Source organism: Trachinotus anak, unplaced genomic scaffold, assembly GCF_046630095.1.
Source record: "Trachinotus anak isolate AG129_WGS33_773 ecotype Australia unplaced genomic scaffold, CSIRO_AGI_Tana_v1 ptg000025l, whole genome shotgun sequence".
In the NCBI taxonomy this organism is placed as follows: domain Eukaryota; kingdom Metazoa; phylum Chordata; class Actinopteri; order Carangiformes; family Carangidae; genus Trachinotus; species Trachinotus anak.
In genome coordinates this window covers 12,292,981-12,307,149 of record NW_027273876.1, presented here as the reverse complement: position 1 = coordinate 12,307,149, position 14,169 = coordinate 12,292,981, and the positions used below count along the sequence as shown (strand labels likewise).

General features: G+C 40.3%; 1 protein-coding gene across 1 annotated transcript; it reads right to left on the bottom strand.

Moving 5' to 3' along the window:
* Window positions 1-3,548: 3,548 nt before the first annotated feature.
* On the bottom strand, window positions 3,549-8,993 carry LOC139609100 (heparan sulfate glucosamine 3-O-sulfotransferase 2-like). The gene is made up of 2 exons (XM_071463351.1): window positions 7,992-8,993; window positions 3,549-4,939 (listed from the first exon to the last, which is right to left on the bottom strand). Exons 1-2 carry the CDS (start codon window positions 8,450-8,452, stop codon window positions 4,321-4,323), a joined length of 1,080 nt encoding a protein of 359 aa, XP_071319452.1. The 5' UTR covers window positions 8,453-8,993; the 3' UTR covers window positions 3,549-4,320.
* Window positions 8,994-14,169: the final 5,176 nt, after the last annotated feature.

Sequence of the window (14,169 nt, the reverse complement as noted above, 5' to 3'; positions counted from 1 at the left end):
TACTATTTTCATTTAGAGCAACTTAAATGGAGCATGCATGTAAAATGCATTTTCCTGTAGGCTTGCGTTTATAGGAGTTATGGCATTGTCAACAATTATATCTAATACTGACTGCAATATTAACATTTCAGGGGAGAATTCCTTTTTGAAATAATCCTTTGCCGCTGCCTCCATCTTACTTGTACGCTCATTAAAAATCCAAAAGAGTGAATGTTTGAAGCTACATTAACCAACTGGGATTCTGTAGGAGATGAACTACATCATCAGCATGAAGAGCATCAGTGTGACATTTAAACACTTAAAGTCTGTCCTAAGCCACTGCACTTGATGTTATTTAGTCATTTTTTGGTGCATTAGAGAAAAGTAGTCCTCTTCTGTTTTGATTTTCTCCCCTCCAGTAAAACGAAAAAAAATATATTGCTGCTTTAAGCATTAATCAATATCAGATCACAATGTTAAAAAATGACAACCAAAAACGCTCCAAGCCTTTTTCTAAACCTGTCTATGGAGAGTGAAAGATAAAAAGAACAATATGTCTCTGCTCCTCTCCTTGAAGTCTTATTATTGGCCTCTGCAATAAGCAGTGCTTATCAACAGTACACTAAAGCATTAACTGATCCCTTCAGGTGTTTTGAGCATTTAATAATTACCAGGGAGCTCCACAGGGACGACATAATGTAAACTGTACTATATATGAAAATCCTGTAATTAAAAATGTAATCCACACATTAAAACACTAACTTGTGTAGGGAGGTGATTGAAATGAATGATTTAGTCACAACATTTCATAACAACAAGAACAAATATTAATCAACACAATTTTACACATTAGTTTTAACAAATACTCATTAAGCTTACCAAGCACCTCATTAGCCGCAGTGCAAATAGGTCACGTCATGGTGCTCCGAAATGCAGAGGATTTCATGATTTGCATGGGCTGGCTCCTGAGGGAATTCATATTTGAAAAGAAAGCTGAGTGTGTGCATGTGTGTGAGAGCGAGAGAGAGAGAGAGAGAGAGAGAGAGAGAGAGAGACTTGACCTGCAAGCAATCTCTGGAGAGCCGTTGACTTGCAGAGCCTAATCAGACTCTGGCTGATGCTTGTTCTAGGGGATTGCTCCTCTCCAGCCCTCAGGCCTAATTAGGACCCATGTGTACCATACAGAGAGCTGCTGCTCACAGTGACGACTGGATAGACGCTCACCTGTGTGTGCTCAGCAAGCAACAGAAATGAGCTGCTGGCGAGCATGATGACAAGAAGGGCATCGGAGGTGGTGGAGCCACACTGCCCACTCCCCCACCTGGAGGTCGTCTGAGTTTAATGAACGTTATAGGACAGGGAGAGGGAGACGGTGAGTGAAAGAGAAGCTGTGAGGACGGAGAGTCAGGAAAAGAAGGCAGACGTCTGGGCTGAGAGAGGGTCAAACCGAGCGGAGCAGCTTTTATGATTTCTCTCTTAACAATGCACTGTAGCCATTTGCAGAGGAGGGGGAAGAAGAGGAGACTGAGAGGCTGAACATACAGCAGAGTAAAAATACGAACAGGTTTCAGGCTTCCTAAGCTTAACTTTCTGTATCTGTCTGTCTAACACCAAGAAATCTTCAAAGGATACTCTGTTACATGTAAATTTCAAGAGAACTTCAGATGAAGTAGTATTCAAACAGATAAAAGTACTAGACTTCTGAGGTATGTAGATAACAGAGATGAGCAATGTGTCCTACATTTCACTGGGAGCGAAATCATTATTAATGAGTATTATTAGATAAGAAAACCGATTCTTGCAGTTCAATGTCCCAGCGTCTATTACTTGTGATTTTGAGAGATACACATTAAAATGCTGAGCAGGTCTCTGCTGTTCTGTTTGTGAACCCTGCATTGAACCCTTGATGTCTATATGCTCTCTCCATATGTCTTCTTGCTCCTGTGTAGGATCTACATCTGTTGATATTGATTTAATTCTTGCTTGCTGTTGTTTGTGATGAGCAACAATTTTATTCTGGAGCTGCAAAGAATGTGGGTGACACTTAATATTGCAGCACCACGAGTTTCAGTGTAAATGTGTTGTGTATATTTAATTTTCAATTAAATATCTACTGGTGCAGGAGAAGGGAAGAAGAAGAACAGGGGATAAAGTTATAGTTAATTTTTGTTTGAATTAAACTGCACTAAGTACTTTCAATTAGTCAGTATATATTGAATAAGTACAGGGTACAGACAGTACCTTTGCAGCCCATATACCCTGGACTAACACTATAATATAATTTTCAGTGTTTTTGAATGAATTTTAATGAATAGGAAGCCACAATATTATCTTTAACTTTGTGTCATCCAATAAACCTTGTTTGTTTGCAAATTGTGCATCTCGAAACATCAGTTTTGATTGTCAGAGCCAAAACTACAATACTGTTCCCCTGCTCATCATCGTTAAAATAAATAGATAAATAAATAGATAAATACACACCAATTTTATTATAGCAATGAAGGCGCTATATTTATAAGTACTCCTTATTTAAAAGAAATTACATAGTAATTTCTCAAAGTATTGATTTTGTAAATATATCATAATTTTGAAATAAATTGTAGTATAATTTAATTTCAATATCAACGCTGTTTTGTTTTGCTTTGTTATGCAGTAATAATATTACTTTAAGACATAGTTATGGAATAGTTACCTACTAACTTAATACTAAATTCATTTCTAAGTTCCTATTAAACACAAAGTCATTGACTCTTATTTCCCAACCAATATTCTTCTTCCCTTGTACTGGCCTCAATATTTACTGATATATAGTTATTGCTGCCCCATGATTACATCTAAATTTAAAGCATACATTTAAATTGTAATCATAAGCCTTATTTACTCTTCATATAATTTTCCATATTTTGTGTGATATGGAATTTGAGAACATAATCACACAATATGTACTGAATGCAATTCATAGAATATACTGTAATATCCCTGTTCATGTCTCGCAAAGTGTTTCTCCTTTGTTTTTGCAGTAGTGTATGAGTCTGGCTGAAGTTCAGACAGTCGGGCTTTAATATTCATGCCATGGAGCCAAACCCAAAGTTTTCACTGCAATCATGTGACATGCAGTCCCAGAATCTATTTGATAACCTGCCACGACTAGGTGTTCCCTGCTTTGTCTTTGAAAAGTGATTGAAATTCCTTACAGCTACACCCACTACAACCAAGCCACACAGAAAACCTTAGAGAATGTGATAAACCTAAAAGGATGTTTTCACTGGCGACGTGGATGACAAATATAAAAACTGTCTAATCTGCTGATAACCACAATTTTACTAACTAGATGTGAAAAAGGAGATATAGTACAGATTCAACCCTTTTCTGTGAGGTTCAAATTTCAATCATGACCTCAACTTTTAGTTTAAAGGACCATTGTTTGATCCTCTGTGTGGTTTTATATAAATCAAGCAAAAGGCGGGAGTGGGAGGGGATTTAAAAAGTGATTAAGCGTACAGTTTAGTTAAATGCAAGTTATCAAGGTCAAGGCTTCAGATGAGACAGAATCAATAATTTCATAAATGTAATTGTGCATCTGTTTCATTTAATGATGTACACGGACAAGCATTGTGGGTAAGGCAGTGATTAAATACTTTTTGTAACAAAAATATAAACATGGATTTTACAAATAAAGCACAGACTACAAAGTGAAGTGCTGCATGTTACAGCATGGACGAACCCATCTGCTGGAAAGAATGAAAAAAAAAAAAAACTCACTCTGTGTAGAAACTGATGAGACCAACAGTTAGTAACATTAGGTGGTTCACACTTGTGCTATGGCTTTACATTTCGGATTTACCACCACAGTGCTGCAGCTTAATTCTGCGCTCCCTGAAGACTTCACTGACATTTTCCAAGGTCTTGCTTTCAAACCCTGCCTTGATTAGTGAAGCAGGTTTTAAGAGGAACTAATCCCATTCCCTGGAATTTCCTCTTTTTTTTTTTATAAACCAGTCAGCAAATAGGGAATCTAGTCAGCTATAATATATACAGTAACTGGAACTGAAATCATGTGATCCTGAAGCTGGAATGATGGCTGTATCTAGCAACAAACAGAATGCTGATGCTGGCTGGTAACTGATCATTACAAGTGCAAAAGCAATGTCGTAATATAGATTTTGCTCTCTTCATTCGTGTCAAAGAATAATACTATTTTTACTGTTTCACACAAATTGTCTGAAGACTGCTGAGAGTTCGCTATCCACCTCCTCCCCGACATATTACTGTAGGCAAACCATTTTTGAGAGAACATTTGTGCAATGCAGAAGAAGTCTTTCAGAAATACGTCTCAAATCTTTACTCCCACTTAAAATCGTGACCCACCATTTCATAAAACTTGACATTGAACGGTCTATAGAAGTCTCGCAGTTGCTCAATAGCATCTCTGTCTATCTGCACGTGAGTTCTGCCCTTGGACTTGCCCAGGCAGCGAGGCGAGCCGCTGCTCTCTGGCTTCTTAAGGCAAGGGAAGCCCTTGGTGCGGTTGAAATAGAAGTGTTTGTCTGTGACAATGCGCTTTAACCCAAGGAAGTCTTGCACCCGAGCCAGCTCCCCCGCTGGGTCAGTGATAAGACGCTCTCCGCTCACAAAGTGGATCTGCGCCAGAGGGAAGTACCGGAGCCAGTTTTCCAGGTGCAGAGCGTACAGGCCGATCCGAATGGCGTTCCAGGACGTGTCCACAATGCCCAGGCACTGGTTTCTGAAGGCCAGCTCCTGGAAGCTCGGCAGGTCGGGAGTTTTGGATAAAGTCTGAGTGTAATCTGATATTGCACGAGTGACGGGGTCTCTCACCACCACAATGAGTTTGGTATTGCGGGACATGGCAGAGATCCGGTGTGGTGTTTCTTTTGTCACAAAGTAGCTTGGTGTCTTCTCCATTGTGATTTGGCTTTCAAGAGTCCTTGGCATTAAGCCTCTGAATGAAAGATGAAAACACAAGGTAAAAGTTCCAGTAAGATAAAGATTTCTCATTCATACTGACATCACTTTAGGTGTTTTTTTTCACATTTTCTTGCTGTTTTAAATTGCTTAAATACCACAAAGGATAAAAGATAGACAGATAGAGAGGACATAATGTCCTTGCATTCACTCTGTCAAAAGGGAAAAAGTGTGTATTAGATGTCTATTTAGGCCAGGATTACACAAGTGATTGGAAAAGATATAAAACCTCACAAAGTGAGAAGCTCCATTTTGACTGTGAACCCAGTTTCTCCATGTAAATGATAATAGGAGCACAGAGGCAAAGACATGGTAGTGTGTTGTCACTGGAGACCAGTCTTGCAGACAGCTCTCTCGTGCATCAGCCCTGCATGGTTCAAGAGCAATAAATCACCATGAATGCAAACAGAACACATATAGCAGAGTGACTTCTGGGTCTTCTAACTAGGCCATTGTGGTCTTTGAAAGAAATGATGTGAACAGGTACGCCTTCACACAGTAAAAGTTTGAAGTTTGATTGGAAACCATAAAAGACCAAGGACAGACTTTAACAAGAGCCTGTAAAATGGGCTGTAGCTAAAGATTAACTCCATGATTCACGGTTAATTAGTCAATTATTTTCTCAATTGATCAATTCATCATTTGTCAATATAAGACCAGAAAATTGCAAAGAAAATTGACGATCACAATTTCCTCGCTCCTACTGTGAAAAATAGCTTTTTTTTTTTAACATTTAAGAAACTTGCACTATAATGAACTAAGAATGACTTGACAATTGAAAGTACAAAAAATTACAGAAATGATTCGTATTAATCTTGGCAACTATTTAAACAATCGATTAATCGACTAATCATTGCAGCTGTATCTGTGAATTAATTGTTTTGAAATTTGAAAGCATCTTTCAAAAGGTTCTGACGGTTTAACTTTTTTTCTTAATAGAGAAAAACACGACAAACACGATGAAAACTGGTGCAATATATCTGTCGCATTCAACCAATTCAACCAATCAACCCATGAGGGGGCATCGTTTTAGGACGGTTACAATCCCACACACAAAGGATTAAATTACATTGTACTACAGCAGAGAGTTGATTGAAACAGCTGGAAAATGGACACTGGTGCATAAAATGGACACAGCCCATCTAAGGGGGGGGGGGGGGGTTCAGATTAATTTTTGCTGCATATGTTGTTGAATGGTTTTGTTGTGCCCAAAACAGCTTCTGAAATAATATGAAATGTTTATTTGCTTTCCACAGGAGTCCGGTCCCTCGCCGACCTGCCTATGCACTGCAGCCTTCAGTGCTGCACAGAGTTGTTGTGCCATTTTATTGCATTTCTTCTCATTTGTTCTCGCCAGTCCAGTCACCATCTGATGCATCTACGATCGGCGAGTCAACCTCAGGGGTCTTTATCTCGTCTATGTTTCCTTCATTCTTTTGTTTTGGCGTTGCAATGAAACAAAACCTCAGCACACTTGATTGCATGTCGGGAATGAGACTATGACTTTTAAAAAACATTAATTTGGTTGTCATTGATGAGTGTTTACAAAAGAGTTTCAGAGAAAGCAATCCTCAAACATCAGTGGGTCGGCATTTGACCTTTCCTCGACAGCTTTGACAGCTGCCAGTCAAATTACAGTAATAGGGGAGGGTTCACACCTCTAAGACATCTCCGAGATAAAAGGGCTTCAGCCTCCAACTGTCCTGAAGAGTGCCAATTAGTGGAGATACTTTCAGTCCATAATTATTTTATAATACTGCTGATATATACCTCCTGTGGGGTACATGACAGCCAATCATTATCAACACGAAATGTATTTGGAAGTCGATCTCTGTGTGAATGTGTTGGTTGTCTGTTTGTGTGCATATGTGGATCATACTTCATGACTAAACCACTACACATGACTGCTTTAAATCTGTAATTATGGAGTTTAAATAATGATGTGTCTGCTTTATGTTGGGGATGTATAGATAGATACTTGATGATCTTTCAGACAAAGCAGTTCGATGGGGAAGCACTTTGTTAGAGTTGCTGCATTTAGCATTTTAAAATCAATAAATCATCCACCATAATATTCACGTAGAGATATTAATGTAACTATTACAAACAAAAACAAGACAATAGCTCAGAGGCCTGGCAGCTACAGCAGGCCTACACACTGCAGTTTACACTGTTTGCCTCCAGAGGTTGGATTTTATGAGAAATCTGATGAATTGCTCCACAGAACATCTAGAAAAAAACCAAACAAAAAAACAGCCACTGTTCTGCTGGTGTAAACAGAAATCAGGCCTCCAAAGTTTCTTGCAATAAGAACATGAAATGAGTCAAGGGACTGTGGCTAACACATTGAGCAAGTTTACCCACCTCAAAACACAGTGTACTGTACACAGAGAGGCACCCAGTAGAGGGAGGGGGGCAAGGACAGTGCAAGGCCACATTTTTAACAGCAAGAAGCTGATTTGAAGAGTGATTTTAATTCTCAGAGGAGCTCACTCTGACTGACAGGAGACACATTACTTTATAGATTTTAAAATATTACCCCCCCCCCCCCCAAGAATAGATGGATTTACACAGAAAAAAATAAAGTGAAATACAGGAAGTACATTTGATCAGCCACAACTTACCTGAATCCCCTTTGTATTCCAAATGTAGAAATTGTGACTGAAATTAGACATTTATATTGGTCAAATATATTTTATATTACAAAGCAAAATAGTCATGTAGTGTACTGTAACTGCACATCTGATATATCCTCACCATTCAGCTGCAAGCAGATGTTAACATATTAGAATCATGCAGACACAGCTGACCATATGTCCAGAGACTCCCATGGGTCTTTCGGGGCCCCCAGCTGAGTGAAAAGGCTACACTTTAACCAGTCTGGCCAACTAATTGCCCACGAACAGGTTTGACAAACAGCCACTAGAATGAATCCAAGTGTCAATCGCAGTGACACGGGAATGTGCTTGTTCACAGGTTCGATCAGGAACAGATGGACTGGCACCTGTGCAGGTGAGATACGCTCTTACCTGTACCACTCCAGGCCTCTGTCATAGTTCCTGTCGAAGAAGTGCGTCTCGGTGCCAGCCGCTCGCACATCGGGGTGGATTCTGATGAACTCCAGGACAGCTCTCGTCCCTCCCTTCTTCACACCAACTATGATGGCGTTTGGTAACTTTTTATTCCCAAACTTTAAACTACCCATCGGGGGGCTGGGCGTGTCGTTCCTGACGACGTGCAGGGTGGAAGAGGGTCTTTGGTGGGTCGCAGGGACGCAGGAGAGGGATTTCTGAAGGCGCCTCTTGGCTCCATCGGCCAGGACGCGTTGGCAGCTCGGCGTCCGATCACCTGACTTTGGCATGATGGTATCGGCAGGGAACAGAGCACAGTAGCAGAAATACGAAAGGAGAAGGGATAGCAAGCAAATGGATGTTCTTGTGAGCCTGTGCGAGAAGGGGAGAAGTCGACTGAAGAGGAGCACGCATGCCATCTCTCCATGGATATGAACAGTGCATGGTTTTCTAACGGATTTCTGCGATCCGTCCTCTCTGGTTCTTATAGTCGCTTATAAGTGGCTGTGAACTGCTCACTGACTCCAAAGCAGTAAAAAAAAACAACAAAAAAACAAAAAACAACAAAAAAAAAAAAAAAAAACTTCAGTCAGTTGGTACATTAACACAATCCATCTGCGTCCCATCTCCTCAGTTCATGGATTGAAAAGGCATCCCTCGCTGCGCGTCCCCCTGTGAAGCTCCTGGACGCCTCCATGGTGAGAAGCAGAGGGGAGAGCGCTCTCTGGCAACTTGAGCGGACTGTCGGCACCAAACCGGCTGAGAGACAGAAAAATACTTCAACACGGTGACGTCAGAGCATCTTTGCATTTCAAAAAAAAAAAAAAAAAAAAAGTGTCCACCTCCCACCTCACTCACTTCTCAGCATGCAGGTTCTCTTATTTTTTTGGCGCACCACATCGCTGCCGCATAGTGAACACACAAGCTCTTGCTTTTTGCAAGTGGAATGATGCCTCTCTGTATGTGATTTTTTTTTTTGTCCAACCAGATGAGATTCAGTATAGAATTTGAATATGTCTACATGTGTGAAGGTTGGTTCTGACACATTTAACATTCAACAGCACAAGACAGATAAGAACCTCAGGATGAAACACACCCATGATTTAAAGCTTCCATGACCTTAACCAGCAACACTGCAGCCCCCCATTTAGAGCAAGCTGGGTTATCTCAGAATGAGTTTCCTCTTTTCTGTTGGAGTACATGTTTTATTTTATGGTTTGTGTGGGGTTAACGCTCTGTCAGCTAACCGCCAGTGGCATTTTACTTGAATCACTGCTTAAATTCAATGTGAACAAAAATCCATAATGCCACAACAACTGGGGAAACTCCTGCTGATGAAGATATAAGATGTAATACGACTGAAAGCTCCAGGACAGCTTGGTTTCTCATCTGCTGTGTCCAAATTAGACTAAACTTTGATATTACTCACGCTGCCCAATGTTGATCCTCTGCTGTCAGACAGAAAAATAATGGGCAACTGTTTTCATTATTGAATAATTGTTTAAATATATTTTAAGTAAATAGGCAAAAGGAAAAAAAAAAAAATCCCCATTCCAGCTTCTTAAATGTGAATGTTGGCAAATGGACGGACAAAACATGTCAGCTGGAGCTCTCAGAATGTGTGATGATGATTCATTAAATAGAGAAAATAATGATCAGAATAATACCCAGTATCAACATCTTTGCTCGGTGTCATCTCTTTTGTCTATATGTGAATTATTGCAATGACATAGAACTTTTAACTGCAGCAACACCTTTATATGTAGTTCGGTGTCAGTGTGTGTGTGTGTGTGTGTGTGTGAGGGTTTTGTTCCAGTAGCACATATTCACTGTTATGTAACATATTTTATTGACTGTCTTGAGTTTGGAGATAAGGAGAAAAACTCTGAACAGAGTTTGTCAGCCATCTGCCTTTATTAGTGATTTAGTATTTTACCATTTCCCATTTTGGGAACGACAGCATGAGCAGCTCCCACACTGTAAGGATGGAGCTTTTAGAGCCCCAGGAGTTCAGAGGCCCCGTTGCCCACTTTGCTCGCCTGCCCTGAGAGGGTGTATTCTCTCACAGCCTCAAACCAGTAATCTTGTGCCTGGCATCTCTCTCCTCTTAGCAGAGGGAGTGTTGGCGTGAGCAGAGTGTGCGGGGTGGGTCATCCCTCTTAGTTTCCTGATGACTGATACAAATGCAGACAAGCCTGAGGTGGAAACAGAAGAGGATAAAAACTCCCAGGACTGCAGATATATACGCATGGGGAGGAGTTGAGGTGTCACAGTGTTGCTCCCGCGGGTGTCTGCGCCCAATCTCAGAGGCCTCTGATTAAAGAATGATTTATAGGGGCTGGTCGGAGAGGCCCGCTCAGCAATTCGTCTAGTGAATGAGATTTTTCCTCAGGAAGAGGGCGGGTAAATCAAACCTTGGGGCGAGAAGCCTGCAAAGCTCGGCGATAAGGCTCAGTGATTAAATGTTATAATCGCCTGTGCTGAGTGTGCGGCTTGTTTTTGCAGTGCCACTATCAAGGATACTGATACCTAAAATCAGTCTGCCCTTAGTTTAATTTACAGAGCACATGTCTTGGTTTGGTTTATTACAGAGGTAAGAGACATAAACTATGAGAGAAGAACAATTGAACTCCATACCATTTTTTTTTACACTTACTTTTTATGCAAAAAAGAAGATGATGTGAGAGGACTTAAAGGAAGGCAGCGGATACGAGAAGAGATCATGATCTAACTTTTAGGGGAGAGAAATGAAACCAAATGAATAATGCGTCTAGCAGTACACAATATGTTTTTCTTTATACTGTTGTCTTTTGGAGATTACTGAATAAAGGCCATAGTTTGCCCACTGACCACTCCATCAGCTCCACTGCTCATTTGTCAGAGGTAAGTGAGGGGGGGGGGGGGGTCAGCCTGTCTCAACTCTGATCTGACACTGGGCGCAGATACAGATGACCCAGCCAATTTTACATTACAAATGGAGGAGGAAGCGCTGCCACAGATTCACTTCACAGCCCTTTTATCAAGCAGTGCGCACACTGAACAGTTTCATCTGGTGACAAACATGCAATCGCAGTGTTCTCTCAGTCAGTGTGTCAGTTGACACAGTGCTAGGATATAAATGCAGCCTCAGTAGGCCCGCTGACAGCACGAAACTGTGGACCCGTACCTGGAGTATCAGCTGCATTGTTGGTGAAGAGAAGAGTGACTTTGTAGATCCTGTAACAATCTGGATCAAGGATGATTGTCATTCATTTGAAAAACCTCCGACGTACAGTAAAATCCTGAGCAGACTTCAGTTGGACACCTTATTCACTGTATCTTCAAAATATATAGTTTGTGACTTCGGATTCCCTTTTTGTGTGTAGGCCACAGAGGCTAGTGACACCTCGAAAATCTGTTTTATCATAATTCTTTAATATCTGAATAGTACATTAGTTTGAAAGTGGTTTCCACTTCAACTGTGAAATTTATGGGGGCTGCTGTGTGGGCCTAGTAACAGTGACTCAATCCTGTGGGTGCCCAATAATACCACAATACTGACCTCTGCTGGTCACATTACGGCAATGCAGCCACCGTCAGTTCCCCCCTTCACCCCTCCCCAATATACTCAAGTGAAAGTGAAAGCTTTCAAGTCTTGAACATTGGATTTGTGCATATTTCAGAGGTAGATGTCAGACGGAACAACTCGACTGTAAATCGACTCAAAGAGTAAGTTGACTCTAAATTAAATCCTTTTAAAAGCTGTAGGAAGATGTGAAGATGACCTGACCAATAAAAGTGAACCCTTGTGGGTTCATACTGGCTGTGAGACTCCTAACCTCTGTTTGGAGTCTCACAGAGGCCACAGCTAAAGGCTAAGTGAAAAATAATGATAATCATCGCAAACGAAATCATTTTGTCCTTCAAATATGGCAAATATTGACGTAGTGACCCTCCTCAAGCTGGAGTTATAAATTAGACAAAGGTAACAAAATAGATAATTGACCATTAAGCACTATTATTACCCCAAACAAGGAAGTACTTCAGGTTGTCCATTGTATGTATTCTGCGTGAACCAATACAAAGTCCCTTCCCTTTGCTGAAAAGTTATTTACAGAAAAGCGCAGTACAGCATCTTGTATAGTGACTTACAAAAGTTGTATTGAAACATAACTGTTTTTATAAGATATTCTCATAAAGTGTATAGTTTGATTTTTTTTAAAAGAGGGCTCAGGAACTGCAGGACCCCAAACAGAAAATTACAGTGAGAAAAAAACTTAAATTTGACTTTTGTTTTCTTTTTCAGACAAAAATGGTAAAAATATACTCATATGTAGCCGGAAATACTTTGGGGTCTCATGAGAGATTTCTCAAAAAACTCAAAAGTAAAGGTGCAAAGAATTCGAAGTCACCTGAGAAGAGTGATGTGACTATTGTCTTCTGCCCCATTGTCAGTCGTTTTGAGGCTGACATCAACGCCGCCTTAGAGGAAGCTTTGTCCAAAATCCCAGGTAAACATGCCGAAACACCAAATACAAGAGAAAATGTTGCATTATGTTTGAATCCTAAATACAAGAGAAAATGTTGCATTATGTTTGAATCCTAAATACAAGAGAAAATGTTGCATTATGTTTTGTATTTTAGCTGCAAACTATGATCTGTGTGGTCTCTCTGTCCCAAAGGTTCAAAAAGATGCGAACTGATTGTGGTGGCGATGCATCACACTTTTGACCCAGACTACACGTTGCCGAACAACAGAGACCTGAACCCTCCAGTCAAACTTCTGGTGGACTGTCTGTTTTATGAAAACAAGGGACTTTTACGTTGTGCTCGCAATAAAAAGGCATACAGGGCGGTGCGTGAAGAGGTAGTCACACAAGTTATGCATATGCACTTAAAGAGAACAATGGCAGCACAATGACAACAAAATATGATAAATTTATTGAATTCATATTTGCCTGATCATTTTGCTTGGAAATGAAGTACCCAACATCCTCATCCCCCAGTGTTTACTTACTATCCTTGTGTGTACAATAGCTTTATCATACAATTTGACACGTTTCTTTTCTTTTTTGCAGCTGGGTCTTAAAGTTGGAGGATTTGTAGACACGATGAAAGGAAATAACTGAGTGGGGATATCAACATTTAAAAACAGAACAAAAGATCTGAAAAGTCAAGATGCTGTTGGACTGAAGAGAATAAAGAGAATGCAACTGACTTTCACATAAGGCTCGGCTGACCACCACCACCTTTAACTGTTTGAGCCATGGTTTTGATGCATGTATATGATTGCTCTTTTTTTTTTTTCATGTTTACGATGGTTGATCAATCATATGTGCTCTGTTGTTAAAGACTATGATGATGCACTGTGCCTTAAATTTGTATATATATATATATAAGCTTATTCAAATGTAGGATGTAGGCTTGTTGTCCAAAATAAAGGAACCTCATGCATATACACTTACTCTGGTGATGTGGGCTCATTTCTTTGGCTAGAGTTTCTTGCTGAAGTTGTCAGTAAGACACTATGTGTTAACCCTCCAGTTTGGCACAATGGCAAACTAAGAGAACAGAGGTGGTGCTGCAGAGTCTGAGGCCCTGCAGTTACACCGATCTTGTTATCATTCATCTGACTCTTCCTCATTATATACTTGGAGCTTGGTGAGGCTCACAATGCCAGTGAAAGGTAAAAGCTGCCATCAATGGATATAACAGGATTTTAGAGGTTTAGCAGCTCTGTGAGGCTAGACAATGATACTTTGAGCTAAATGCGAACACCAGCATGCTGACATGTCCACAATGACTATGATAACATGCTGATGTTTAGCAGGTATAATATTTACCACCTTGGTGTAGCATGTTAGCATGCTAACATGGACTCATTAGCACTAAACACAAAGCACAGCAGAGGCTGATGGAAATGTCATTATTTTTACAGGTAACTGCTAATAAACCAAAATTTAAATTTTAACCTGATACCTGGTGCTAAATGGATTTTGGACGAGTGAGTGGAACATGAAAATGGCATTTCAATCAAAACACAAATGTGAACCGTGTGGTGGTGCTAGATGATAAGTCAAGGGGTCACCAAGGTCAGACAGATTCATCCTTTGGGAATTTCTGTACGATATTTTGTGTCAATTCATCTCATAGTTAT

Excerpts from the sequence above, each read along its gene's own strand:
- LOC139609100 (XM_071463351.1), bottom strand. The coding sequence starts at position 8,452 with ATGGCATGCGTGCTCCTCTTCAGTCGACTTCTCCCCTTCTCGCACAGG. Across the intron at positions 4,940-7,991 it reads AGAGGCCTGGAGTGGTACAG|AGGCTTAATGCCAAGGACTC; the intron begins GTAAGAGCGTAT and ends TCTTTCATTCAG.